The sequence below is a fragment of the Candoia aspera genome, chromosome 2 (assembly GCF_035149785.1).
Source record: "Candoia aspera isolate rCanAsp1 chromosome 2, rCanAsp1.hap2, whole genome shotgun sequence".
Classification (NCBI taxonomy): Eukaryota; Metazoa; Chordata; class Lepidosauria; order Squamata; family Boidae; genus Candoia; species Candoia aspera.
The window spans coordinates 246,752,889-246,775,211 of NC_086154.1; the positions used below are offsets into that span (position 1 = coordinate 246,752,889).

The window sequence follows — 22,323 nt, forward strand, 5'->3', positions numbered from 1 at the left end:
TATGGCATGCAATTCTAGCCATGTTGCCTTGGAAGTAAGCCTGAGTTTGGTAGGAATCTGAATAGCTTTCATTTGTTGCCATACCTAAGAAGGTATTAGATTTACCACTATTGCTCTTCTGAACAAAACAATAACCTTCCTTGTTCGGGGCAAAATTTTATTCTTTTTGCTGATGTCATACCTTCTTCCCTGCCTCTTAATTTTGTCTTTTTAAAAGGGTTTTATTTTCTTCTGAGTCACCATGTATTGCTTGCATATGAAGGGTGGACAATAGACTAAAAATATGTCCATAAAGGAACAGCTGGGAGCACCTCAGCATAGAATAGGATGGGGGAACAGGCCAGGGCTGCAAGTGGGGGGGGGGCAACCGGGGCATGTGCCCCGGGCACCAAAATGGGCGCAGAATCCATGTTTGCCCCAGGTGACCCTGGAACAGGCTAAAGCAGATGACAATTGTTAGAAAGCTGATGTTCATTCTGGTCGCATCAGACTACACTATCTTTCAAAGGATAACCCAATGGGTCACAGGATTGTCTAGTCTACATTTAAAAATTGAACTTAAATATGTATTCTTAGATCTTTGTTTTGATGAGTCTGTGACTGCATAAGAAGTTGAATCCAGCAAACCGTAGCTTATCCTGAGATATGAACCTGGTCAGAAAGTTCATAATTAAATAATTGCCTCCTGCTGTTGCTCTCAAGTTATTTTGGCTTTTGAAATGGAAAACCCCACATCTTTCCTCTGCCTAGCAGTAACAATGCAATGCACTTATATATCCCTAAAGAAACAGCTAGGAGCACCCCAACATAGGATGGGGAAAACAGGCAAAAACAGATAACTGTTAACAAGCTGATTTCCAGGTTTCTCTGTGCCATGCAATGAAAAAGAATGGTTGTTCTGTGGTAGAACCATTTATGACAGATTACTTGATTTGAAAAAAAAATGTAGTGTACAATAATGGTTAAAGTTTTGGACTAGGATTGTGGAAACTCAGGTTCATATTCACTCAGAGGATTCTTGGTCAGAGTTTCTCTCTGTCAGCTCAACAACAGAGAGCCCCATGGAAGTCATCTTCAGCTCCTGGAAGAAAGACAGGATATAAATCTAATAAATATAGCTATTTTTTTTCCTAAAGTCTCCATATAATTTTTAAAGTTTCTTTATACAGTATATCTTAATCATACTTAACTCTTAAACCTTTGCTAAATTTCTATCTAATTCTTTCCTTGTGCATCAAAAAAAACTGGCCCATATGTTGACCTTCATTGCGACCCCCATTTTGTCATTGCAGTGAGCCTGTGAAGTGGTCACAACTGAGAAAGCTAATTCTACCCCTATTGTATATTTTTTTAATCTCACTTGCAGGAGGTGATCCATGGAGTCTCAGGGTGGTTTGCAATACTGGAAATACATTGTTTGAAAAAGAAAATCAGTATGATACAAAAATGGGAATCATTAATATAAAACTGAATAGTGTCACCTTGGACATACATTCTAATGGGATTGTCACAGTATGTGCTTGTAGCTGTTGCAACAAAAGGACCTTTGCCACCTTTATCTGTACAGCATCATGGCAATAAGTCCCTCCTATGTCCATGGTCTTGCATTTTTAACACATTTTTTTTTTCCTTACTCACATTTCCCTGTTATTCATTACCTTCTGGGCTGATTTCCTGCCAGTGGCAATATCCTAAAAGGACAGAGACATTTAAACATTCTTACTGCAAATCGGTATGTAATGTGTTCTGATGAAATACAAGCTAGGTTTTATCCTAAGCTAGTCAAGAATGCAAATTTTAGATTTTCTGGATGTAGAACTGTTCCTTTTTAAAAAAAAAGTAGAATGTATGTTTTATATAAGCTGTAGAATGGTCTGTATATCTTAGATACCCTTAAACCGTATTGGGATTCCTTCTCCCAGAAGCTGTCATGTGGGAATGTTAAGTAAAGAGGAATAAATTAATTATAATTGTATTCCATCCCTTGGGGGTTTGCCTTCAGTAATATCTAAGATTGTTACAGTATGAATAAACTTAGCACAAATTAGAATTTAGATAATAAATTTAGGCCATGCTTTTGTGAGGCTTATTCTTCAAAGTGGGCTTCAATTCTAACTTTTGGGCCCCCTTATTTTGCGGCTGTACTGTTTAATACCCCAAAGTTGAATATAAAGAAAATCAATTTTCACTCTTACTAATTGCTCGGTTTCTGTGCTGCAGCTGAAAACTTCTTTCTGGGCAGTAGAAATTGCCAAAACTGCAAGTATCCAGTCTTGCAGAATTTATAGAGCTGGACCCAAAGGGGATTTTCAGAATCCTCTTCTTTGAAATATTTCTAAAGCAATGTCTCATTCGGCAGATTAGTAGGATTTTCTTTCTCAGTCCTGCCCTAAAATCGCAACACTCTTTAGATGTGGTAGCTTGATTTGGGTACAGTGAAAAGACACGGCTAATCCTTTGGCTTGTATGTTTGCTACTTCCTTCTCCTTTGCATTAACCCCCCTTAAAAAATTCTGCCAAGGTGATATGTGGGATATGTCATTAATTATAGATCTTTTTTTTTAAAGAACTGTATTAAATTTCTTCAACATACAGATAAAAACTAACAAGAATGAAATAAAGGGACCTACAAAGAAAAGAGGGGAAAAAACTAGAAAGTGTGGAAATACAAACAAAACTACTACAGAATGACTTCCGACTTTCTACAGCAAAGATACACATGAATCAGTATCAACCTCTTACTCCAGTTTAGATTATTTCTTTATTTATATTTCAAATTTCTATTTATAAAACATTTCAATTCTCAGTATAGCATCCCCTTCTAAAACAAATTTTCCCTCCCAGGTAGAGATCGTAAAAATCCCCTTCAAACCTAATTTTTCACCTAGTAAACTAATAAACATTATCCTTCTTCATTTATATTTACAGTATTAATTATAGTTCTGATTTGTTGCTGTTCCTACAGGAAAACCTTTGTGGCAGAAAATGATGGGGGTGGAAATCTCCTGTTTCTAGCTTGGTGCCTTAACCACTATACCAAACTGCCTTCTCAGAAAATGATTACCAGAGCTAATATTTCAACCAGCTAATGGAGTGTCTCTGGACCTTTCTCAAGCAGGACTAAATCAACTCAAGAAGAAGCAGGGGACACTTGTTTGCCTGGAAGGTGGTACTGTAGTCTTGAAAATGGGAATGCCTCAATTAACAATCTTGGAATTTGTCTTGAAACTCATCTAATGTGCCAGGAAGGTTCACAAAGTTTGGAAGAAAAGGAGAGATGATCCTCAAAGGGAACTCTGTATTTAAATGCAGTGATTTAGTACAGTCTTACCCTTAACTCTTCTGCCCACCGGGTGTGTTGGGACCAGAAATCTCCAAATATCTGCCAATTGAGATCTAGTGTACCTGGAAGTCATGAAGTAAGGGAAAAGTTCCCATACTGCTTTCTGGTATATAGGATGCTCCTTGTACAGTATAGCAGCTAGAGAGCACCAGTCTGAAAAAGAAGGCTAAGTTCATTTATTGGACCAAAATAAAATAATAGTAAAGTTAATTAAGTATCAGCCCATTCAGAAAGCTCACCAATGTTTCTGAGCAGGCTATAAGTATTTTTTTTCAGAGATCTTCCTTTTCTTGGCAGTGATTTAGGGAGCGTTTTGTCCCCAGGTTTTGGTTTGAGAAAAGATCTTCAGTTGTCTGGAGTTGTGATGGGTACTCCAGACAGTACAGGGCAACAGAACTATCTCAAGCTATTGACAAAGGGCCTTCCTTGCATGCTTTGTCCTATTGCCATATACTTCAGTTTTTTTCAAAAACCTCTGTGACCCACTTGGTTTATTAGATAGAAAAACAGAGCCTAGAATTGCCCGGCGATCATGAATATCTTATCAAAATAAGCCAGGCACAAGGACTGTGGACCTTCTGCTATCTTCCTTCTGTCTCTTCCCCAGTCTTAGTAGCTGTTTGCATGTCAGCCCCCCTGCCCCAGGAATCATAGACTGATTTCCTATCGGTGCTGTAATTAGCTCTTATCGATTCTTTGTCAGATACAAATCCTGTGATGGATTAGTTATCTCAGCATATAGGAAGCTAGATGGAAGATAAAGGAAGTATTGGTCAAACAAGACATTACTGAGTAAAATATTAAATCTGGCTTAACTTTAAAATTAAAAGGTCAAACTATTGCTATAATTATTATTTTGTTTTAGGGCAAATTTTGTTTGTTTAACATCTAGGTAACCAGTTTAGCTAAGTTTATTTCTTGTATTCTTTTTTATTTCAATAAAATAAAATAAAATCATAGAACGTATGGTCTGGAAAATATTTAGGTCCTCTAGTCCAAACCCTTGGTCACTGCAGGAATCTGTCAAATCATCCTCAAGTAGTGGGTATTCTGCCCATTAAAAACCTCCAAAGAAGGGAAATTAATTCTTTAATGTCCCACACTGACAAATTTAGGCATTGGCAGAGAAGTATTCTCCATGTTAGCTTTTGTATTTGACTTGCAACAAGGCAACCAGCAAGTCAATTTTCCTCAACAGCTGATTTCACTCATTGCATTCAGGCATCATTTGTCTGTGTTTTGCTTTAACTCAATGTAGAAAGCGAGCCAATTTGGTTTGCAAGTTGTGATTTATGGTCAGCATCAATGTGTGAAACCAAGTATTTCTTCTTAGTGGCCTAAATTTAAGAATTTTTAAGACAGGTTAACAAATGTTTTAGTGTGTGATTGCTTTTAGTGTCTGCATTTGGTTTTGCTGTTTTCTATTCCATTGTAAATTGGAATTTAATTACCTGTTTACTGTATTAAGAGTCTGATAAGCCATGTTGAAAGGGTTCTCAACCTAAAAATAGCCTATAAGTATTTTAAAACAAATAAATACATTGGAGGGGAGAAAAACTGGAGGGTTTTTTTGCAGTCCAGATGTGGCTGTCCTAGGCCAGACACCCAACAATAAATGCCACATCTGGACTGCAAAAAACCAGATGGCATGAAATGGCAACGAGTGTTAGAGATCTGTCTGTCTCTTTCCTGCCATCTAGTGGTCATCCAGATACCTGTGGGCCAGATGTGGCAGTACAAATTAAGACTTTTCACTCCTCTCTTTCTAGAATATATAATTAAGCCAAGAAGTTTTAACCCATACATTCTTGTCCAAAGTGAGACATTGAGGTTAACAGATTAAGAATGATTAAAAACAGTTTGAAGTTCAGATGAAATGGGAAGCTGTGCTTAATTAGAGACAGTTTGCACTGTAAATGGAAGGGTAAATTTTCATATTCAGGGAGGCTTTGATGGTGAATGCTGTTAATACCTGTGATGGCATCACAGAAAGAAATTGGAGAATCTAGTCCCTCTGTCCTGCGCTGTGGTTGTGTGCATCTATGTAGGGGAATATGGCCCATCCTGGCATTGCCTACTTCTGAAGGACTTTAGGGCACTGCTGGCCTAAAGCACTGTTTCTCAACCTTGGCAACTTTAAGATGGGTGAACTTCAACTCCCAGAATTCCCCAGCAGCAGAATTCTGGGAGTTGAAATCCACCCATCTTAAAGTTGCTAAGGTTGAGAAACACACTGGCCTAAAGTGAACTCCATTTGAAATCGATTCTCACAAGTTTAAACATAGACATTGCAATGATGTTTAACTTTTGTTCCTTACATTTTTAATCAAAATATTGGCTTAAATTGGTCAAATGAATAAAGGGCAGTTTTGGAGTACAGATTAAGCTTGTTGTAATAAAGAATGGAAACCGAAGGCTGTAAACTGGAGGTAAGTAGGGTCTGCGCATAAGAAAACAAGTCCATTTTCTATTTATGTATATTTAGCATTACTGTCAGCCAAATTGGCAATTTGCTTTGCTTTCCCAGAAATATGCAGTTCTTCTGGCATGGGCTTGTAATTAGGGGGAAAATTTGGAAGCTTTTTATGTTGGCGATAGCAACAGGATATATAACATGAGACAGATATCTCTTGAGTGCTACTTTTCTTTTGCTGCTGAAATAATGTACCATTTATGTATATAATTTATACTGTATAAGGATGACCATTGTCCCAATGAATCCTTCAAAAGATTGTTTAGCACTGATTTTCCAGTTGAACAGTAGATATGAAGCACTAAATTTCTCTCCCCTTAATAGGAAGTTAGGGCACACCCTAACAGTGCTGTGAGAAATCATGATCTTTATTAACTTCAGGATCGCACCTTGTTTTTAATTCCAAAATAAAATAAATTTGGTTTACTGTCTTAGGTATTTCTTGTCCCATACATTTGTAAACCCACATAGTACTAAGGAAACTAGCTGCCAAGTTAAAAATCTATTTCTGATTCAGATTCAATTTCCATTTTATTGTTGAGATTTCATTGTCACAACCCTTTTTAAAAATTCACTTAATCCTTCTAGTAAGATGGAGAAGGTGTCAACTAAGGTACCAGCCTTAATTGTACCCATGCCACATGCAGCATTCCTGTAACAGAAAGGGCAGTAGTAATCATTTTTGGCATATTTTGGCCATGCCAGGAGCACATCCAAAGTCCAGTTTTACCTCAAGCATTCTCATTCTATCCTGTGTAAGCTAGGATCTGTAATCTAGAGATTTCCTCGCAAACCAGCATATTGTTGCTTGCATCTTAACTAAAACATAGGTACACAGTACTGACACGCATGCAGGATGCAGTATGTTTATTTTAATCAAGAACAAAAGGCAGTGTAGGAAGCAGCATCTGCATATGGTTGAAGCAAAAATGGTTTCCCAGGATAAGATTTGGAGAGCTTTTTGGCTAAAATAATGCACTGGATGCATACTGATCCCTCTAATATATATGTATAACGCATTAAATGTTTGCCAATGTCAGGGCCAGCTCTAGACATTTTGGCGCCCTAGGCAAAGTCATATGTTGCCATCCCTTATGGTTTGGCTCATCTTCCAATTTTGTTAGGAATTTCAAAAAGGCCCCTTCTTGTTTCTTTGTTTCTTCAAGTTTTTGAGCTTTATGCTTACAATTTTCAGCCCTGGAATTTTTTTTTTCTTTCCTTGGACATTTTTACCCTATTAAGATGCTAAATAGGTATTTTATCTATTTATGGTTTATTTTATTTATCTATTTATTTGATTCCTATAGCCGCCCATCTCAGCGAGCAGCTTTATAGTTGACAGTTGCTGATTTTTTGCTCTTTCTGCAACTTTTCTAGCATATAATACAGGTAGTCCTCGACTTACGGCCACAATTGTGACTGGAACTTCTGCTGCTAAGTGAGGTGGTCGTTAGGTGAGTCATGCCTGATTTTATGACCTTTTTGCTACAATCATTAAGCGAATCCATTTTCCCCCATTGACTTAGCTTGTCGGAAGCCAGCTGGGAAGGTCGCAAATGGCGAACACGTGACCCTAGGACACTACAACCATCATGTTGGTTGCCAAACACCTGAATTTTGATCATGTGACCACAGGGACACTGCAATGCTTGTGTGAGAACCAGTCACAAGTCACTTTTTTCAGCCCCATCGCAATTTCAAATGGTCGCTAAACAAATGATCATAAGTCAAGGACTACCTGTAATTCACTAAAAATTGAAAATAATATCCAAGAGCTGAGTCTGTGAATTGGCCTCCCAACCTTTGAGTTCACGAACAGTGTGGGTGACTCCTGACATGCCAAAAACAGGTGGTACTATTTGTAGTTAATACACTGAGCTAGAGTTCACGGGTCTGACTTGGTACCTTCTGGTGTTCCTATGCTTTCCTACTTGAAGGGGAAAAAAATCTTTGTCATATTCTGTTGGTTCCATTTTTAGCAGTAAGATCTTTACAGACCCCACTACTTTTCTAGGATAGTTTTCATTGCTTCATCTCTGTTTGGCTCAGATATATGGAAGATAACTGCCCACCACATTCTTAATAATTGGCTGCACTGGCTAGGGACGTTTGGGAGTTGAAGTCCATGCATCTTCAAGCTGCCAAGGTTGAGAAACACTGTGCTAGAAGTTGGAATTTGACATCTGGAGAGCTATGAGTTCCCCATCCCTAGTCTAGCTCACTTCAGCAAAGGATCGTTACCTTGTCGCGGTGCTGGAGCTTGAGCACCTCAATGATGCCATGAGCTAAACCGTGAAGGGCCACCCAAGACGGGAAGGTCACGACAGAGAGGTCAGACTAAATGCGATCCCTGGGGAAGGTAATGGCAACCCACCCCAGTATTCTTGCCGTGAAAACTCAATGGATCAGTACAACCAGAGATATGTCGGTATACCATCGGAAGATGAGACCCCCAGGTCGGAAGATGGTCAAAATGCTACTGGGGAGGAACAGAGGATGAGCTCAACTAGCCCCAGACGTGATGACGCAGCTAGCTCAAAGCCGAAAGGACGGCTAGTGGCCGACGGTGCTGGTGGTGAACGGCGAATCCGATGTTCTAAGGATCAACACACCATTGGAACCTGGAATGTAAGATCTATGAACCAGGGCAAATTGGATGTGGTTATTGGTGAGATGTCAAGATTAAAGATAGACATTCTGGGCATCAGTGAACTGAAATGGACTGGAATGGGCCACTTCACATCAAATGACCACCAGATCTACTACTGTGGACAAGAGGACCACAGAAGAAATGGAGTAGCCTTCATAATTAATAGTAAAGCGGCTAAAGCAGTGCTTGGATACAACCCAAAAAACGACAGAATGATCTCAATTTGAATTCAGGGCAAGCCATCTAACATCACAGTGATCCAAATATACGCCCCAACCACAAATGCTGAAGAAGCTGAAGTAGAGCAGTTCTATGAGGATCTGCAGCACCTACTGGACAACACACCTAAAAGAGATGTTATTTTCATCACGGGAGACTGGAATGCTAAGGTGGGCAGTCAAATGACACCTCGAATTACAGGTAAGTATGGCCTGGGAGAACAAAATGAAGCAGGACATAGGCTGATAGAATTTTGCCAAGACAATTCGCTCTGCATAACAAACACTCTCTTCCAACAACCTAAGAGACGGCTTTATACATGGACTTCACCAGATGGAAACTTTGATCACTTTGATGGCTGAAAGTGAAGAGGAACTGAGGAGCCTTATGATGAAGGTGAAAGAAGAAAGTGCAAAAGCTGGTTTGCAGCTAAACCTCAAAAAAACCAAGATTATGGCAACCAGCTTGATTGATAACTGGCAGATAGAGGGAGAAAATGTAGAAGCAGTGAAAGACTTTGTATTTCTAGGTGCGAAGATTACTGCAGATGCTGACTGCAGTCAGGAAATCAGAAGACACTTAATCCTTGGGAGAAGAGCAGTGACAAATCTCGATAAAATAGTTAAGAGCAGAGACATCACACTGACAACAAAGGTCCGCATAGTTAAAGCAATGGTGTTCCCCGTAGTAACATATGGCTGCGAGAGCTGGACCATAAGGAAGGCTGAGAGAAGGAAGATAGATGCTTTGGATTTGTAGAGTTGGAGGAAAATTCTGAGAGTGCCTTGGACTGCAAGAAGATCAAACCAGTCCATCCTCCAGGAAATAAAGCCAGACTGCTCACTTGAGGGAATGATATTAAAGGCAAAACTGAAATACTTTGGCCACATAATGAGAAGACAGGACACCCTGGAGAAGATGCTGATGCTAGGGAGACTGGAAGGCAAAAGAAAGAGGGGCCGACCAAGGGCAAGATGGATGGATGATATTCTAGAGGTGACGGACTCCACCTTGGGGGAGCTGGGGGTGTTGACCGACAGGAAGCTGTGGCACGGGCTGGTCCATGGAGTCACGAAGAGTCGGAAGCAACTGAATGAATAAACAACAACAAAAGTCTAACTCAAGTTCCTACCAGTTTCACCAGGAATGACTTGAAGTTTAGAGGCACTAATTTTAGGACAAGCTGTCTCCCAGGCCTGCCTTATCTGAACTAGCTAGAGATGGAAACTACTGTTTCTCAGTATTCACAGATGTGGTTTTTCCAAAGTTTTCTTCTGTTGTTTGTTGCATGTAGAAGCTGTCATTTGTAAAGGTGAGAGATGATGGTAGTCTTTGATTATGGTAACTCTGTCAGACAAGAAACAGTCCTTGGCTAAACAAGGAGGCAGAGCTGTTTATGTAGAGCTGGCTTTGAGCCTTGTAAGTTCATCCCATGTATGTTTTTTTAATGTTACATGCCAACATGGTACTATATAAATATTATGTACAATCTCCTAATTATCTGCCTGGGGATTGTACTGTGTTTGTAATCTGAAAGAGATAACAAGGATACTTCTACAAAAAGTGATTTTTTTCTAATTTGGCATCATTCACCCTTGGTTAACCAAAGCAAAACAAAAGCATTTGTGAGCACAAAACAGGCTGGAGAAAGTTCACAAATTTGGAAGCCTGCAGTGTTCCCCTTCAGCAACACAAGTAACCTTTTGAACATCCAAAATTTTCAGCTCAGACTGAGAAATAGACAAGCATTCTTTCATCCCAACCAAATCTCGGTGGGGAATCTGTGGCTCTCCAGATGTGGATAAACTACAACTTGCAGGATCTCCAGCCTGCGGCGAGGGGTACTTGGAGTTGTAGTTCAGAAGCATCTGGAAGGTGATAGATTTTTCCATCTTGCTCCTCTACTAACTGGCCAGGCCTGTTAGAAGACCAGGAGCAGTTATGGAGGAAGCAGGGGGTTAGGTGGTTGGAAGAGCATTTTAAGTTTCAGGGTAGAAGGATTAATTTTATTTTCACTCAGAAAATAAACTGAGCTACTTTCTGGTCTTGAAGGAAGTGACTTGGCAGCAAACTTATTTGGCTTATTTCTGAGCCAAAGCCAACATGAGCCATGGGAACGGATTGTCCACATCTTATGAAACACAACATTGGTCCCTTATGAAACACAGCGTCAGCCTACAGTATCCTGTAGAACATTGGCTGTTACTGCTTAGCCCCCCTCCCTCCTACAAACACCACCTCCACATCTTAATTTCCTCGTTAACATTCAGGATTGAAAGGGAAATTACTGTGAATTTCCACCCAATATCTTGCTGTCATGACTGGGTTGAGGTTTGATGGCAAATAGACTCACAATACATTTTGTGTAATTCATCATCTTAGAAGTTTTTCCTCTCCAGTTTCAAACTCTCATTAGAGGCGATTGACTGTGATCACAATTTTGCCATAGACCAGTAACAGTACAGATTCTGTTCAAACAAAATCGGGAAGGGGATCTTCTTTCTTTCCCTATCCCCACAGAGCTTTTTTCCCTGAAAATTTGTATTAAATTTAAAAACACTAGAAAGCATTAAACCCCCTCCCCTCTGATGAAATATTTACTCTAAAAATGATAAATGCAGTGTGGCAAGGTGCTTATGTATTGCTATTCTTTACTCTTCCAAAAAGATTTCCAATTTGTAGTAGGAAGAACAGTAGCGTTCCGGTATGCCAGTGTTTCTCAACCTTAGCGACTTTAAGATGTGTGGACTTCAACTCCCATTCTGGCTGGGGAATTCTGGGAGTTGAAGTCCACACATTTTAAAGTTGCTAAGGTTGAGAAACACTGCTGTATGCCAAGCACTCACGTAGGAAAGTTAAGAGAAGCTTGTCTCTGACCGAGCAAGCCATCAGTTTTCAGAAGTGAAAATCTATTAAGAGGATAAAAGTGAAGTCTCTGCCCTATAAGAAGTAGAAAATGCTGATAGTCTGATTGCTCAGAAATTAAGATTGAACAGACCATGTCAAAAGGGAAAATTTTTATGCAGTGAATTGTCTTGTTGTTTCCTGTTTTCCTTGGCTCTTTTTCTAAAAATGTGAACCGACGGAGGAGTCTAAGGCCAGAAGACAGCTCTGTTTTGTTATCACATTGGTGGTTTCTTCTGTCTGTAACTTTTTTCCCTGCAATCTTTTTAATCTGAAAATATTGAGAGTCTAGATTTCTAAAAGCTTTGTAGTATACAACTCCGTTTATAACAAAAATCTAAAATAATAAGTCAATTCAATTAATAAACTAATTGAAACTAAATTATTTCTAAAACTAAGCCAAACTAGGACGCGGTAGCGCTGCGGGTTGAGCTGCTGAGCTGGCCAATCAGAAGGTCAGTTTGAATCCATGTGACGGGGTGAGCTCCTGTTGCTAGTCCCAGCTCCTGCCAACCTAGCAGTTCGAAAACATGCAAATGTGAGTAGATTAATAGGTACCGCTTCGGCGGGCAGGTAATGGCGTTCCGTGTAGTCATGCCAGCCACATGACCACGGAAGTGTCTATGGACAAACGCCGGCTCTTCGGCTTTGAAACGGAGATGAGCACTGCCCCCTAGAGTCAGACACGACTGGGCTTAATGTCAAGGGAAACCTTTACCTTTACCATAAGCCAAACTAAAACTATAGTTTTACATTTAATAAATATACTGAGATGATGATTTTATGAGCAAATCAGGATACATATAATGCATTTTATGTTCTTGAAATAGCAAAGTGAACTTAGGAAAGAAAAGAGTGATATAAAATGAATATTCCAGACATTTCAATTATTCCCAGTACTGTTTTCCTCCGTGTTTCAATACTTCTCCAAAATTTCCTTCTCTGAACCTCTGCAGTGTAGTTGTGAAAACAGTTAGTTTCCTCCTGTCATGTTCTCTTAAATTCTCAGAACCTGGAGCTGTGCACATTTTCTCTCCTTTCCTGTTGCCCTTGCAGTCATCTTATGAGATAGGTAGAGGGTTGAGATGGTGCTCTGTAGCACTTCAGGTTCAAAGGGAAAAAGATCCCTTGGAACATGGCACAAGGACCCCCTTTGTCCACAGCCACCTGTTGGTGCTGCTGAATTTGTGGTAAAGTGCCATCCAATAGGTACTCAAAGAATAAAATTAAATTAAATTAAATTAAATAGCTAACTTTCCCAAACTGAGGAGAGCCTGTGTGGAAAATATGGCCCTGCTCTGTCCATTGACTTTATGCCCCCAACATGCCCTCTTTTAACTTCAGTTGATGAACAAATCAATCAGATTTGATCCCTGATTGCAAACAAAAAGAAAAGTGGGGCCTACCCCTGGCTTCAGAGAATAGATGCCCTCTACCTGTTCCCCTGGGCCTTCTCCTGCTTTGGTATCACTGGTATCATTCAGCCTGTTTGTTGTGTTCTGCCACAAAGTTTGTAAGAGGGGTGTGCTTGCTTAGCTCCATGCAGAGGATTCAGGCCCAGATGGACCTTCTTCCTTCACCCCTGTTATCCAGTAGCACTGTTCAGTGCTTAGGCTTTGATTCCTAAAAGGGCTTCTGGACAGCTACATGTTTTCCCCAGCATTGTATTTCCATTCCTCACCTGGCCATGACTTTTGGGATGTGTTTGCTCTTCCAGGTGCTCCAAAGTATCTTTTGGGGAATGACTCCTGAGTATTTTACCACTCTATTATTCAGCACTAGAAACATACAAGTATGGATAAGCACTTAGATTCTGTTGCCAACATTTAGCACCCTCCCATTGGTCTGCAGTCTGGTGAGGAGCAGGTACTAATCCATCAACCTCCAGGTTGAAAGTCAATGACAGGAGCAAATAACTGACTTGTTCCTTCTCTTGTGAATATAAATGTTAGTTCCTTCAGGAGGAGGAGAAATGCATTCTCATCTTTTCCTTTGAGTGTTTTATTGCATAGTTTGTCTTCTCTGGGCAGGAACTGTAAATGTCTGATGTATATAAGTCTTCCTATTATATAGGTTTTAAAAATAGTAATGTTACCTATTCTTTAGATGATAATGGGAACAAATTATTTTTTTCAGGTGGTGGTGGTGGCGTATTTTCCCCATTTTTTTCCAGTGTCTTCAAATTACTAGTCAAATTTCTAAATTTCATTGGGGATGAAATAGTTGCCACCAGTTTGAGCCAACTCGTCCCATACTTGAGCAACATCGGCCAGCTATACTTGTGTATAGCTGGCCAATGTTGCTTGCCCTGTTTAAAATTAATTCCATATCTGCATTACAATTGGTTTGTGGCCAAAAGTGGATTTAATGAAGTCATACTGAACCAGAGCTTGGATTATGTAAATACTGAGTATTATAAATACTTCTTTTAAAAAAAGAGCCCCACAGAGAAATGAAACGGCTAATATGAGCAGCCTGTTCCTAAATGAGCAGAGAGCTTGTTCCAACATGCGATGCTGAGATCAAACCTAAATATTAGAAGTTTCCCCGGTTTCATTTCTCTTTCTGCTTTTCAGCAAGTCACAAAATATGTGGCTGGAAGGATCATGTGTTGTAGTTAAATGCTCTTAGTCATGAAGGAGAGAAATAAAGGACTTGAACTTGTACTTTTTTTTTCTCCAGGAGCTAAAGACATGACATAATTTACAAGATACCCACACGACTCATGTTGCCTCTTTGACTTCTAATGAAGGGTATACATTTCAACCTTAAAAGGCCGAGTCCACAGCCAAAAGCCTAGTCTGTAAAGAATGCTGAAAAACCCCATATGCCTAAAAAATTGATGCCAACTTTTAAGAACTTTGGCTAACCCATGATATTCCAGGGTATCCACAGGGGAAGGGGGGTATAAAAAAAAAGTCAAGATGTACCTTGTCCATGGATGTCAGGGAGGGAGTCAAAAAAGTCAAGATGGAAGCCACAACCATGTGATTGGAGCCCTGCCCCTTTTTAACATGCATCATGTGCTGCCATTCCTAAATCCTGAGAAAAGTATTTATTGTCCTTAAGAAACTTGTTGAGTTTAAAGCTATATCCAAAGGCCTTACTGTACTATCTTTTTTCCCCCGCAAGATTGTCTGTTTTGCATCACCTCTCTCCCTTGTAACTCATACTTTGCTAAAATTTGTCTTCCAAATTTCCTACAGCATTTTTTCCAAGGAAAGAGAGATCTATCTTTCTATACATGCCCCAATTGCTTTAGAGTTTTTTCCCCCTGGTATTATGAGCTTACCTGTTCTGTGCCATTTTGATGCTGTTGCCTATTTCTGCATCATTCTTTAGTCGTCTTGGGTTTCTCACTTCCTGAGCTAAAAAAGCCCCAGGAGAGGAAGATGATTAGGATTTAATTTAGGCTTGAGAAGTCAGGGAATCTGTAGAGTAGTGGAAAGATGGGTTTTTGCCCATACTTCTTAGCTACCTTGTAATAAGGTAAGTGCCAGAATGTGGCATCCCAACCGTGAAAAGATTTTCATAAACTAAAAGAGGAGTAACTCAATTTAATTTTTTAATTAAATCAAAATTCTGCCTTTGATTTAAGGCAGAGCATCTAAGTTATATTGGGTCAGGGCCACAGTCCAACTTCCCAATCTGCCAGTGATACCATCTGCCCTATTATTTGCTTGTTTTCTGAGGGTCGAGGTAGTTAAGGAGAGGGATGGGAGCATTTTGCTTTCTAATCGTCTTCTGCTTCCATTCCATCCTTAACCATTCTCAAACCCTCAAATTGAGCAAAATTTGCCCCTGTAAAAGTTGGTTACCAATCAAAGTGAATATTTGTAGCTCAGGGATGAACTGTGGAGTCCTTGGTGCTCTCTGAGCCTGGTTGTTTTCTTGCAGATGTTTCATTGCATAGTCTGACAATGAAATGTCTTCAAGAAAACAAGGCTCAGAGCACCAAGGACTCCACAAAAGTTGGTTAGTTTGTTGCTAGTTTTTGTGATGCTGTATTGGAATACTTTGGGTGTGGTGGAGGAGATGCTGTGAGGACGTCAGGGCCACTGATGTACAGTATGTCAAGATTAAGAGGAGACTAAAATGTGGTTCAGTTTTACACACACAGTTGTGGGTTTTATGCCTTTAAAATGGTAGTCCAGTTTTCGTATAGCAATTACAGTTAGAATTCTACTGATATCCAGCATTTATCCGGCTCAGCTTCTATAATAAAAGAAATGGAAATATAAGAAATTGATTTTCACTTGGAATTAATTAGTGATACTGGCCAAATATGGAAAGGGGTGAAGTATCTAAATTTGACAGAAGTATTGTCATGAGTACTGATGGTGAGCAGGAGGGGGCCTCTATCCAGGGTGGAAAACGCATGCGTAGTACTGAGGAATTAAGCAGCCATTCAAAGAGACACAGATCAGACCCGCCTTAACTTTTGGGGTTTATCTGTCTGGGTTTTTCCCACGCTTCTTCAGTTTGTTAGGATTCTGTTTTATGTAGCAGTAATAAACACTAGAGACCTACTCCTCGACTCAGCGTGATTTCTGACTGTTAGGACAAGTATCTCGCAATACAGTTAGATAAATAAATGCTTGTATATGTCTGTTCTGCAGTTCTCTGTATAAATATGTGTATATGTACATGGTGCATCTGGTTTATAAGAAGATGGTTCACAGCATTTCAGTAAAAACAAAATTGCATTATGTATTATGAAACGGAAAGGAGGGGAGCAGAGACATTCAGTTAAAACAGGAGTCCCCAAACTCTTCAGCTCATTGGCCCCTTTATGAAGTTTCAGATTGTTCATCAACCCCCAAACATTCATTATATGAAAATGATTTAATAAATACTACTTTAACTAATAGTATTATGAATAATAATATCTATCCCTTGGATAGTCCCATTGACCCTTGGGGGTTGATATTGGCCACCTTGGGGAACCCTGAGTTAAAAGAACTTAGACAAAAGGGATGTGTGCCATATAATGCAATCTTACAAAACTATGGCTTCTAAACGTAGTATGTTTTTCTCTGCTGCTCTTGTTTTTCAACAGCCAAAGACTGACTTGAGACTGCAAAGAAATGTTGATGGCCAAAAGACCTCGCTGCAGTGCGCTTGCTTTGGTGTTAGTAGCACTGAAGATAATGCTAACTCTGCCCATAGAAGGAAAAAATCATGATTGTGGTTTAGAGTGCCAAGTGACACTCAAAATGTCTTGTGTGGGATATCCTTAACTGGATCTCCTTGAGAATTAAAAATAAATAGTTACTACTGAAAATACAGGAGGGAATTTGAACTGATTCAGTAATTCTGTGCTAGGGGAAGGACCAGGATACCTTTCCTCCAACAGTTTTCCTGGCCCAAATTTCTCCCAATGCTCTATACAGGTAGTCCTCACTTACCAACAGTAATTGGGAGCTGGAACTCCATCGCTAAGCGATGTGGTTGTAAGACGTGACATGGGACTGTGGTGACTCACGACAGCAGTTCTAGCAGTCCGAGTTGCTGTCATTAGGCGAATCCCACATGGTTGCAGCATCCCACGGTCACGTGATTGCCATTTGCAACCTCCTGCCAGCTTCCACATTGACTTTGCTTGTTGGAAGCCTGCAGTGAAGATCGCAAATAGCAATCACATGACCGTGGGATGCTGCAACATCGTAACTGTGAGCCAGTTGCTGCGCGCCCAAATCGCAATCACATGACTGTGGGGACATTGTGACGGCTGCAATGATGAGGACCCATCATAAGTACCCCGTATTCAGCATCGTAACTTTGATCAGTCACTGAACAAGAGAACATTAAACGAGGTCTGTCTGTAATGCATTCCTCTCTCCCTCCTTCCCACTTCATAAAGTTATTAGCTGTTGGCATTTTTTTGCTGAATTAGGTACAATATCACCCAGTATCGTTTTAATCTTAATTTTCCATGTATCTACTAGATAAACAAATATTTGAAGTGATACATTTCTTCTGGGACGACAGTAAGGGGCAGATTTTACCAAAGTTGCTTCAGTCTACAGCTAAGGTTAATGCAATTGAGCAATGCAATATATAACATCTAACACTTTCCACTCTCTGTGAATGCCCAGGTATTCAGGTCTTGTATCTTATTGAGAAGATACGCTAATAACATTATTAAAATGTTTCTTTTTACTATTAGAACTTGCCTGCATGAAGGACAATGACTGCTTGAAGTGACCTGTTTTCCATGGTGAATTGCAAAAGAATGTGGATTAACCTAGTTCCCTGCTGCCTACTGATGGTAGCACATTTATGTATTCTGAACCAGTTTGTCTACAGCCAAGAAAAAGGTTGGTGTGATTTGATACTTCTTTGCTGTTTGTCTGCTATCTGTTGTGACTCCCCAATAAGTTCGCTGTCTCAAGTGTGGAATGTATGGCCTCGAAATCTTGCTGAAGTACAACTCTCAGTATCCTTTATCAGTGCCTGAAGATGCTGGGAATTGTAATGCAGCAACATCTGGAGAACCACAGGTTCTCCACTCTTGTGTTGTAATATGTTGCTTAATGTATATATTAGGCATTGAATATTTATATGAAGAAATACGATTTTGTACTATCAGCTATTTTGAACCCTATAGAAATGGAACGTATTATCCATCTGATTGTGATGTTGGGGGGGTTGGCTGTATTCTGCAGTTACCCTGCAGAAGTTCTTAAAAAGTATTTAACATTTGGAGGGAATTCCAACAGTGTTCTTTTGGTATACTTTTACTATTATGAATTTGGAAAAGACTGGGCAGCACAGCCTTATGATTAATAGAAAACTATTAAGGAAATCCACCTCTACCCCCCAAATCTGTTTCTGTGAATATAAAACAGCCTTCCTTGACTTGGGTTCCCTCCAGATGTGTAGACTTCAACTCCCAGAATTCTCAGCAGTGGCCTTTTTGGCTGATGAATTCCAAGAACTTAAGAGGGCACATCTGGATGGCATCTAAGTTGTGGAAAACTGATGCAGATCTTGTTATTTTTGCCATTTTTTTGAAAATGGAGATTTACAAGCCTGATTACTTTTTCTTACGGGTTCCTTTGGATAGTTCTTTCAATGCATATTTCCCCATATCACACGCAATGTAATACTATACTGTCTATGGAACAGAGGGTTGGTGTAAAGCATGAGAGGGTGAATGTGGATAGGAAGGACGGAGAATGCTAAGCCCTTCCATGTCTCTCGCTCTCTTTTCTTTCCCTACACCCATTGTTTTACCAGCCCATGTAATATTTATAATAATTATATTTATTTTGAAGATAGAGTATATAGGAATATACAATTTGCTACATATTTTATTTTTTATTGTATTATAAATATATATTTATCATAAAATAAATTATAACCTACTGTACTAATGTGAGCTGGGGGGCAGTGGATATGACTCTGGATGTGTGATTTGAGTATACAGTATTCTTATTCTTAAAAAAATCATATGCCAGGCCACTTATCACCTTCTTAAATCATGATTTAAAAAACAGACACAAATTAACTAAAGACAGCAGTGTTTCAAACTCACGGATCCAATGCTGTAGCATTTCTGTGTCAAATTTCCCTTCTAACAGCAGCAGCCACCATTTTGCCTTTGAATCCAAAGCATTGCAGAGCCTTGTGGCTCACTAGCATTCACTTTGCAACCCTCACATTGTGGGTTTCTGTTTGTATGTTTGTTTGTTTTGGGAAGGGGGAAAGCTAGAAGTATATAGCTTCCCTCTAGCCTCCAGGCACCCATTTTGCCCCTTAAAATGGCTTCCCTGCCCTTCCCAAAATGGGATCTTGCTTTCAAAATGTGGCCCTCCTAATGCTGTGCGACATCTGGTGCACCCCTCAAACTGATGAAATTGCACATTCCTGTTGAGAAGCAAAAAGACTACATGGCAATGTTGCAACTGCTGTAAATATTTTCATTTGCTTTGTTTGACTATCAACGTGCTTGGGCTCGAGAAGGGATGCACTTGGCTTGGTCTGTTTACGTTTTCATTGTAAACTGTCTTGAGTGTCCTCAACATGTAGAAAAGCAGAGAGATAGGGCACCCATAGGTTGGCAAGTTGCAAAACCAGAAAATTATACAAATATTTTTAAAGTAAACTGGAAGAGGAATCATGGCAGGTGTTCACACAGCACATTAAGCGATGGGGGTTTAGTCATGATTTGTTGTATAGGCCATAGCTGCTGGTTTTAATGTTATACTTATCACAGCGGGAAAAAAAAAATCCCACTCTATTCCTTTTTTTAAAGTACCACACCTTCAGTACCACACCTTCAGTTTGATGTGACTTCATGCATGCATGCATCTGTTTATGCAAAGAAATGTTTTATGAAGATGTTGTGAACGTAGGTTTATAGCTGTGCACTCCCAGCATACAGTAGTCCTCACTGAAAGACCACAATTGGGACCAGAATTTTGGTTGCTAAGCAAAGCAGTCATTAAGCGAATCTGACCCGATTTTACCACCTTTTTGCAGCAGTCATTAAGTGAATCCCACAGACATTAAGTGAACCACATGATCGTTAACTGAACCACAGAGTTCCCCAGTGATTCTGCTTGCCAGAAGCTGGCTGAGAAGGTCAAAAATGGTGATCATGGGACCATGGGACGCTGCAACAGTCATAAATGCGAACCAGTTGCCAAGTGCCCAAATGGTGATCACGTGACCATGGGGACACTGTGACAGTCGTAAGTGTAAGCACTGGTCGTAAGTCTTTTTTTAGCACTGTTGTATGAGTTGTCACTAAAAGAATTATCATTAAGTGAGGACTACCTGTATCTGGTCCTTTCTGCACAAGGAACATCTGAATTCCAGGAGCAGATGCACATCAGCCTGCCACATCATGAACTGATCAGGCTCTCTGCTGAAAGTTTAACCAGGCTGTGTTGTCTGTATCAAAGTCATGGTGCAGAAGCTCCATACTGTAATTGCCAGTGACTCATTGTGGCGCCCCAGATTATTTTAAAGATCTAGTGCTGTGGTCGGGCATAAATTAGACAAAACACTTTAATAGCTTCCTTTTGAACTCAGAAGAATCTCTTGACCACGGAGATAAAACCCACAATTTGGGGCAAGTCTGCTTCCAGTTCATATTATGGAACATTTGGCTAAAAACAGCAAGTCCTTGTACAGACTGTCCTTTGAAAATCTGGACCATGATTTTAATAGATGAATACAATCTCCTGTTATAAGTAGGCAGGTATAATACAAATCATGTTGTACTATGACCTGAACGTAGCACCTTTTAGAAACGGGAGCTTAACTCTCAGAATCCCTAGATACTGGTCATACTGTTAGGCATGGTGAGGCTCAAAGTCCAACACAGCTGAATCTGGAAAGTCCAGTTCACTGTTAAGAGAATTACTGTGTATGAGCCTTTGACTTGCAAACGAATCCTGCCCACCCTTCCCACAGTCACAGTGAGGCATTTCAAAGCTTTCCCTTTGAACAACACCCCTACCAACACAAGCAGGGCAAGCCACGGTATATAAACTGAGAGCAAGGCCCACTCCCTCTTCGCACTGAAGATGTTGCCTAGTCTGGCAATGAAACGTCTGCAAGAAAACAACAGGCTTCAGAGAGCACCATGGACTCCACAGTTCAACCCTGAGCTACAAATACTCGCTTCAATTGGCTTTCCCTTCTGTTTTGCTCATATGACATCTTGTTGACAAATCTGTATAAGCTGTGGCCTTATCTACAGCTACTGCAGGAATAAACAGCCCTTGGGGGTTTCTAAGCACATTTGAGAATTAGAGAGCGTATTGTACTGTTACCATGGTGTTACAGCCACAGTAATCATAATTCAGCACAAGGCAACTTGCGGAAGTCCGAATACAATCATTCTCTGTCATGCTGGATCAAACAAGTGGATATAGTAAGTGGTGATAAACCCCTTCTTTGCTTCACTTCTTTGCTCTCAAGTCTAAAATTCAGAGATATTCTGCATCTGGAAAGTGATAATGATTTTGTTTACAGAGTGTGCTAAGCCAGAGTTGGCTGAAATACAGTTAATTAAATTCTTGAGAAGAATTCACAACTGAATTCTTGTCCTGAGCTTTGCTTTTAGTACTGATTGTTTATCACCATAATAAATTAGGAGTGGGATTGGCTGTTTTCTTGGAGAGAAACATTCTTTTTTCTCTTTTCTAAAAACAACAAATGTGATAGCTATTTTGGCTTAGGTATCACATTTGCTTTGTTTGACATTTGCATGTTCCTCTACATTCCAGAGGGCAATGCCTATCCACGGAATGAAATGGTGTGCGTTGGCCATAGCCCTCAGGCAATAATGTTAGAAAGCTCCCTTCATCCATGCTAACATATAGTCCAGAACTTGATTAGTGGATTCTGAGATATGCAAGGTAATTTTGCTGTGCTGTGCAACCTCCTTTAGAACAGGGGTAGGAAATACCTCTGGCTGCTAAGCATTCCTGACTTATGCCCATATTTGCTGGGGCTTGTGGGACTTGCAATCTAACAACATCTGGACTGAAAGGCCAAGTTTTAACTCAGTAGCTAGCAAGCAAGTTTTGCTCTTACTGTTCCTTGAGATATACAAAACATGTATGTTTTTGCAGTATTCTTCCAGCTTTCATATGTAATTTTCATAGGAGAAGAGGTCTGAAATGGCTAATGATCTGTTGGTGCATTAAAATCAGGACTCTTACTTTATTTAAAAGAAAACTTTACTCAGTGAAATGCCAAATTTTAGACAGTTGA

The 22,323-nt window shown here is 39.9% G+C and overlaps 1 protein-coding gene across 1 annotated transcript in view; it reads left to right on the top strand.

Moving 5' to 3' along the window:
* LIFR (LIF receptor subunit alpha) overlaps positions 1-22,323 on the top strand; it is a 109,603-nt gene that overhangs the window by 18,211 nt on the left and 69,069 nt on the right. Inside the window, exon 2 of the mRNA XM_063295734.1 lies at positions 17,759-17,909. Within this exon, the coding sequence (XP_063151804.1) occupies positions 17,807-17,909 (103 nt within the window). The 5' untranslated portion in view covers positions 17,759-17,806. The remainder of the gene's footprint in view (positions 1-17,758; positions 17,910-22,323) is intronic.